At 36.8% G+C, this 8,009-nt stretch overlaps 1 protein-coding gene across 1 annotated transcript in view; it reads right to left on the bottom strand.

The window, feature by feature from the left end:
* NEK1 (NIMA related kinase 1) overlaps positions 1-6,254 on the bottom strand; it is a 178,810-nt gene extending 172,556 nt beyond the window's left edge. The window contains exons 1-2 of the mRNA XM_007457386.1: positions 6,047-6,254; positions 5,252-5,348 (exon numbers count right to left, since the gene is read on the bottom strand). Of these exons, the coding sequence (XP_007457448.1) occupies positions 5,252-5,348; positions 6,047-6,163 (214 nt within the window). The 5' untranslated portion in view covers positions 6,164-6,254. The remainder of the gene's footprint in view (positions 1-5,251; positions 5,349-6,046) is intronic.
* Positions 6,255-8,009: the final 1,755 nt, after the last annotated feature.

Here is an 8,009-nt window from a genome sequence, read left to right as displayed (position 1 = left end):
AAGAGCGGCCAAGATCACCTATTACAGCTCAAGGAACAGTCTTCTCAGAGTTCACTTCTCTTGCTGCCTCGTGCTGATGGCCTTGCTCCCGGCACCTTGGGTGGTGGTCTTGTTACTCGCAGTGCTCACATTCACCTTGTATACACTGCTTCCAATGTGCCCAGGGTTGGGAACCTACACGAATGAGCTGATTAAGAATCTGTATAACTCTTTACAATTGATACGAAAAGATCATCCAAATATACATGTGAGGGCTTCCCTGGTGGCGCAGTGGTTGAGAGTCCGCCTGCCGATGCAGCGGACACGGGTTCGTGCCCCGGTCCGGGAAGATCCCACGTGCCGCGGAGCGGCTGGGCCCGTGAGCCATGGCCACTGAGCCTGCGCGTCCGGAGCCTGTGCTCCGCAACGGGAGAGACCGCAACAGTGAGAGGCCCGCTTCTGGGAGTAAGAGTGAAGAAAAAAAAAAAAAAAAAAAAAAAAACATGTGAGAAATCACTGTGCGAAAAACAACCCCAGAAAACCGTACAATCTACTACTTATGAAAAATATGTATAGAATGTCACCATTTATATAGCATGAGAAACAAAAAGAAAAAAAAAGTATCGTGTGCTAGGATTTATGTATGCTTATTAACGCTTAGAACATTTCTGGAGGGAAACTCAAGATAGTGGTAAAACAGTGGGTACCTCCAGGAGGGAAAAACAGGTGACTCAAAACTAGAAACAGAAGGCAAATTTTTTACTGTTATGTAACCTTTGAATTCTGTACCATCTGCATGTAGCAAAAATTAAATAAAACCATTACAAGATTTTTTTAAAAAGGTGTGTGTGTCTGTGTGTGAGGGCCACAGACAAACACAGAGACAGGGAGACAGAGAAGGTTAAACAGGACCTGAGAAAGGAAATGGGGAAGCAATCCTGAAGAAAAATATCTGAGCTCTGCTATATTTTTTGCTGTTTAAACATTTATCATTTATTTTGGGATAAGTACTAGTTAAAATGTAAGGTTAAAAGAAAAGTCTTTTCTGCATGAGGGAAATACTAATCTGTTTTGTATTCCTTCGATCATTCAAGCATCTGAATGCCAACTATGTTCCAGGCACTTTGCACAAGATGCCAGGGATACAGAAATATAAGACACCACCCTATCACCACTGGGCTCCCACAGTACTGAAGAAACACCCTCCAAAAAACCCCAACATAATGACCACCTAGAAACTGCTTGAAATTGAAGCAAAAAGACTGTAAGGCAAGTGATAACACCTCAAGGCATGTTAGAAAACGACCGAGAGTTTAAGAGAGGACACGAACCACGACCTCTCAGCGAAGCACGCACTGCTGGCAGGCTAACCCTGTAATTCTAACACTTTTCTCCCTTCATCGCCTCTCATTTGAGAAGCTGAAAAAAAATCCCGGATTCCCTAATTCCCAGTCTCCCCTACAGTTGGAGGTGGTCACTGACTCCATACCGGTCACTAAGATCTAGGAGGAAATCTGAACAGTGGCTTCTGAGAGAGAACTGGCTCGTCTGGTCACAGGACAGACAAGAGCAAGCTGCTGGTGCTGCCCTTGCCCCTTCTTCTGGCATCTTTTGGGTGCAGGCGCTACCTGGAGTTGCAAAGCATCTTCTCAGGACAAGGAGACAGCATTAGGCTTAAAAACGTGCCTATTAAGGATGTCAGAGTAGAAATCAGACAGGGCCTAAGCTGCCATATACACCCTATACACAGGACAGCTCATCTTTCAGACTTCCTGTTAGGTGAGATCATTAAATATCTTTCTCACTTAAGCCAATACTGGCCAGATTTTCTGTTACCTGCAGCAAAAAGCAATCCAAATTCAGCCTCAAAGAAAAGCTTTCTTCAAGTACCCAGAAAAGTTAGATTTTGGCAACACCAATGGGGAACAAGGTGAATGCCAAGACAAGCTCCATAAGTGAGACTGAAAAGCTTCCATTAAAGATATAAAAACGACTTTTGCAACAGTAAGAAGTAAAACAAACTTATGAGGTTAAAAGAACACAGACTGTAGGAAAATACAAACAAAAGAATGAAAGCAATTAGAAGGTGATAGCTAGAGACAACTAAAAACAGAGAGCAATATATGAATAACAGTAGAGAAAACAAAACTGTATAACACAGATACCCCAATATACGGTGACACAACACTTTCTCAATGATAAGATCAAATTTTTAAAAATTTTAAAATGTTAGGAATATAGACAAAAATGTCTAATTATAATATTTAATATAATCTAATTATACATTTATATAGCAGGAAATACTGTTTTCTCCCCACTTTCCAGTTTTACAAAACAATTTTAACCAAATTTTTCACATCTGTCATCAGTATAAATGTCTTTTATTGATTCATCTATGTTTTCCCGATACACATGATCTTCATTTCCTTTTAAGTTAACTGAAAGAGAGCACTTTTAAAATCTGTTTATGTTGTCAGTGGAATTTTTTCTATGTCCTAATTCCCATACGCATAATATTGGGACTTAAAAAAAATCATCCTAGAGAGTTCATATGCATGATTGTCACAACATAACCATACTGCCTTTTAAGTGACTTTAGAAGGCTTACAACAGTATCTACTATCTGCAATTATGACATCAGTATTAAATTTCTTTGATGCCTCTTTTTAAAACTGATTCTGCCTGAGGACCTCTATAAACACTCAAAACTAACTCAGTGAAGTTTTCTTCCCCCAAACCACTTTGTTATTTAATGTATTTTAAAATTTGAGAGCGCATCCTGTGTGCTCTCAAATAACACATCTCAAATAATACGAGAGACTTTATAAGAAAGAATTCATTTGTAAGCTAAGACAACTTTATGACAAACAAATTTTGGAATATTTTTCCTTATTTTAAGATATATATGGATTTTTTTAAAATAGTGAAATGAAAACTTTCCTGAAACAAAGAAAAACCAGAATCTGCAGGCAGAAAGCGTACAAAATGTTCCAAGAGAGACAGAATCAGAATTATTAATACTAAGCCATATTCTGGTGAATTTCAATTCTAAAGAAAGAATCCTTCAAGCACTGAGGAAAGATAAAGTAAATTACCTTCAAGAGGAGAAGCTTTATGCTGACCTCAAACTTTTCTACAGAAACATTAAATGCCAGAACATATAATGTGATTGTAAGGGAAAAGCGGTCATCAAAAATACTTATTCACGTATAAAAGCATCAGTTAGACACTCTCAGAAATGCAAACAGTAACTGCATTGAGGGAATACAGCATCCATAAGCTCGGCATGAAAAAAAATTGATGAAATCCAGAAAAGTTGGAGATAAATTCAAGTATCTCTGGAAAGGGGTATCTAAGTTATAAAAGAACTAACAATAAGAATTGAATCTGTCTAAATATAGAATCAAGTCCAAACAACTCTAAGAATTATAATTTCAGAACAAAAGATAATTATTAAATATTTTTACCCTGTCAAGATGAACAAAAATCAGTGGGGAAGAACTGTAAAGACACTAATTTCCGCACCTTTCATGGCAGACATTCAAAATAACATCAAAATTTTCACTTTTTTAACCAACTTGCTTATTTTTAAAAATTGAGAGATTTAAAATGTTCACATATGTAAGTTATTTTTAATCATTTTAGAGAAAAATTAAATATTTGTGTTTCAGAGCTCCCAAAAGCTCTATGAGAAACTAAGAGGTCCAAAGAGCTACATGATTAAATTGAGAAGATGGCTCAGGTGAGGCAGAAACAGGGACCAAATTCTATACCAAATGTATAGAACCACCAGACGAAACTACATCTTATAAATCTGAGAATGAACTTATAGGCCAGGGTTGGAGAGCTTGTGAGAAAAAGGAACTCTCACGCCCTTTAGTCTAAGAACTCCACTCCAAAAAGCCTGCCACAGTACACAGACACCTGTACAAGGACGTCCAGTGCAACACTACCTGTAACAGTGGAACACTAAATACAACCTAAGTATCCATAACAGAAGAGGCTAAACAAAGTGTGATACAGCCATAAAGTGTATCCGATGGAAAACACTGCAGATGTTACAAGAAAGTTGTAAAGAATGGGGTGCATCAATACACAGTGACATGGAAAGATACCCATGAGAGACAAAGTGAAAAGAACTAGATGCAGACATACATAGATACGATCCCACTTGTTTTTAAATGTCAAAGGCTACACACATATGCTTGTTCCACGCGGTCACAGAAAATACAGTAAGGAATCAATGTGGAGTTATTCACATTGCTTACCCCTAGGGAATGAGAATGAGTGGGAGGAACAGAGAGCTTGGGGTTCATGCATGTCTGCACTCCTGAATACGTTTACCATGAGCATTTACTCCTTTAAAACTAAACGCCAATAACAATATAACCTTATTTAAAGAACGTGCTATCCCTTATGAATCATTCAGATGTTTCTAGGTGAAGCATTCAACATAAATACAAAACATCTGGTAGAATATGTGTTGACATACATTCAAACCTTTTACCTTGAAATAGTAAAATCTTAGTGATGAAAGAAGAAAGAAACTAAAAGACAGATGCTAAGGGAAAGATAAAGGAAATTCAAGGTCCTGAGAAAGAAGAGATGCTTAACATTGTACTCTTTCACATGAGCTATAAAGCCTCATTTCACAGCCATCATAAAATAAATAAACTGAGTACTTTATGGCATAAGGTGTTAATGATCCATATACTTTTTAAAAGTATGTTCTACTTTACTAGATACCAAGTTTATTTGGGAACAAGGATACTTTAATTCAGCTGCTGAAACTGGTACGTAATGTGACCCTGAAATGGTCATTTAAACTATCTTTTACTTTCAATCTAGATTGTCTTTCTATTTTGCAACTGACAGAGATTTATGCTAATGGGAATGACTTCAATAAACCACCTTTTCCTGCCTTTAGAGAAGCTTTGCCTTATCTTAGTTCCTGCATTACCAAATATGATGGTAGATATTTCCAAAACAGGAATACTTTATAATATTTTAAGAACCTGAGAACACTCTCAAGCAGGATACTTTCTAAAATCAGAACATTTTTTCAGTGGCAGTGGTGGTAGCACTTAAAAGAAGTTTAGTTTAAAAAGGTGTAAATGTTCCTCCTATGTCTAAAATGCATGTGTATTGAAGCAGAAATGATATACTTTTCTTCCTCAGAATAATTCACAAAAAGATCCTTAAAAGGGAAGTATACAACAGTTGTCATAAGGCTTAGGAGTTCTTTTGAGCGCCCTTGCAAAATTTATCTGACCTTCAAATGATTCTCTATACTGGACAATATTTGGATGCTTCATGTTTGCCAGTACTGCAACTTCTCTCCTTGATTCTTCCCTTTCTTTACTGGACATCTTAAATAGAAGGAAAAAAGAAAATAGTAAATTAAGTAAATAAACAACATAATAGTCCATCAAAAAGAGAGTGGTTAAAAATAATGCTACCGGGACTTCCCTTGTGGCGCAGTGGATAAGACTCCGCGCTCCCAATGCAGGGGGCGTGGGTTCAAACCCTGGTCAGGGAGCTAGATACCACACGCGTGCCGCAACTATGGAGTCTGCAAGCCACAACTAAGGAGCCTGCAAGCCGCAAGGAGCCAGTAAGCCACAACTAAGGAGCCCGCAAGCCGCAACTAAGGAGCCCGTCTGCCGCAACTAAGGAGCCCGTCTGCCGCAACTAAGACCCGGCACAACCAAATAAATAAATATTTAAAAAATAATAATAATGCTACCAATGAAGCACAGCCCAAATACTAAAATACAGCTAGAAGTTAAAAAGAATAAGTTGAAGGCACAAATATAACAAAAACATTTTAAGATGTTCAAACCAGATTAAGTCACAGAACAGTAGGTGAGGTATCTTTTTTAAACACATAAACATTAGCACACATCACAGAAAAAAATCTGAAAGGATTTACAGACTCTTCTGCAATTAGCAGTTCTCTCTGCGATTATGGCAGTCTTTCACTTTAGGTCATACATTGCCGTATTTTTTTTTATTCTCTCCTGTAACCAGACTTCTACTTGGATGACCAAACGAAAAATATACTTACGCTTGAGATGTTAATTTCTTTGATAACATACTGTCTGCCATCTTCTATAGATTTAACAAGAATGGCTTTTCCGAATGAACCTTCTCCAATCTTCTGTACTCTAACATACTTCTCCATGGTTCTTTTTCTAAGGCATCTTAACAGATAGGCTAGATATTAAAAATAAAGAGTAACAGTTAATAGAAATAAAGCATGTCATCTATAACAATTATAATATTTAATTCAAATTCTATTCCTCAGTGATTTGCTTACTTAAAAAAACGATATATAAAATCTTTACTGAAGGTTAAATAAACTTTACCTCAATTTTAGTCATGCAACCTAGAGATAGCTAAAAAGAAAACCAGTGACATTTCAATCTTATAAGAATACTTTGGAAAGTCAAATACTGTACATACTTAATGGAGGAAGAAGCAAACCTTTTCCTACATGAACTAATTAATTAGCAGCATTACTTTACTACCTGCAATAAGAATACAAGCTTAATAAGACTATTTCCCAAAGTTATTTACCTAATCCTCTCTTACTAGACATTTAAGCTGTTTACAGCGTTTGCTATTATAAAAGAACTTCAGATTAAATTTCTGTACATACATTTTTATGTACTCATTATAAACATTTCCATAGTACACACTGTGAGTTCAAAGAATATGCACATGTTAAAGCTTTCAAACACACTGCTGTCTTACAGAAACGCCTACTAGCTTGCTTGCATTCTGACCAGCAGTGAATAAAAATGCCTGTTCCTACGTACTCTTTTAACAGTGGTTATTATTTATTAAAATCCTTCAGAGGCAATAAAGGGTAGTAGTCAAAGAGCACTAAAACCTTAGAGTCAGAGAGCCTGGGTTTAAATCCTGGCTTTGGCACTTACTCGCTATTTGACCTTGGACAAGTTACTTATCTTTAAGTGGCAGTTTGTTCATCTGTACAATGTGGCCAACAACAGGACCTGCTTATAGAGCTGCTGGGAGGATTAGTCAATTTCATTAATGTCTGGAGAACAGTGACCTACACACAGTGAGCACTGGGTCACAATCTGTTCTTACTGTTATTCATTATGTTGGATGGGGGGAAGCAGTGTCTCATTTTTTTTAATAAGTTGCTTTGCTTACCAATGAATCTGAAAAATTCTTCCACATTTCTGAACTGTTGCATTTCTTCTCTTTTGAACTATTCATTCAGGTTCTTTGTCCATTTTCTACTGGGATAGTCTTCTTTATTGTTTTTTAATTTAAGTATAGTTGATTACAATACTGTGTAAATTTCAGGTGCACAACAAAGTATTCCAGATACATGTATACATATTTTCAGATTCTCTTCCATTATAGGTGTTTACAAGATTAGGAATATAGTTCCCTGTGCTTATACAGTAGGTCCTTGTTGTTTATCTATTTTGTATACAGTAGTTTGTATCTGCTAATCCCAAACTCTTAATTTGTCCCTGCCACCCCTGTTTCCCCTTTGGTAACCACAATTTTGTTTTCTATTACTGTGAGTCTATTTCTGTTTTGTCAGTAAGTTCATTTGTATCATTTTTTAGATTCCACATAAGTGATATCTTATGATATTTGTCTCTGTCTTACTTCATTTAGTTTGACAATCTCTAGATCCATCCATGTTGCTGCAAATGGCATACTGCACTCTTCTTTATGGCTGAGTAATATTCCATTGTATATATGTACCACATCTTCTTTATCCATTCCTCTGTCGATGGATACTTAGGTTACTTCCATGTCTCAGCTATTATAAACAGTGCTGCTATAAACATTGCATCCTCTTTATTGTTTCTAGTTGCTTGTTACAGTGATCTGCATTTCTATCAATAATCTTTCTTAACTCCTTCAGCATTTTTATTACCTCCTTTTCTAAATCAGGGTCTGGTAGACTGGAGAGGTCTGTTCCATTGTTTGTTCCTTCAGGGGATTTCTCTTGTTCTTTTACTTGGGAGTAGTTCCTCTGC

The sequence above is a fragment of the Lipotes vexillifer genome, unplaced genomic scaffold (assembly GCF_000442215.2).
Source record: "Lipotes vexillifer unplaced genomic scaffold, Lipotes_vexillifer_v1.1 scaffold668, whole genome shotgun sequence".
Taxonomy (NCBI): Eukaryota; Metazoa; Chordata; class Mammalia; order Artiodactyla; family Lipotidae; genus Lipotes; species Lipotes vexillifer.
The sequence above is the reverse complement of the archived record's forward strand: the minus strand, read 5'-3'. Positions and strand labels throughout refer to the sequence as shown.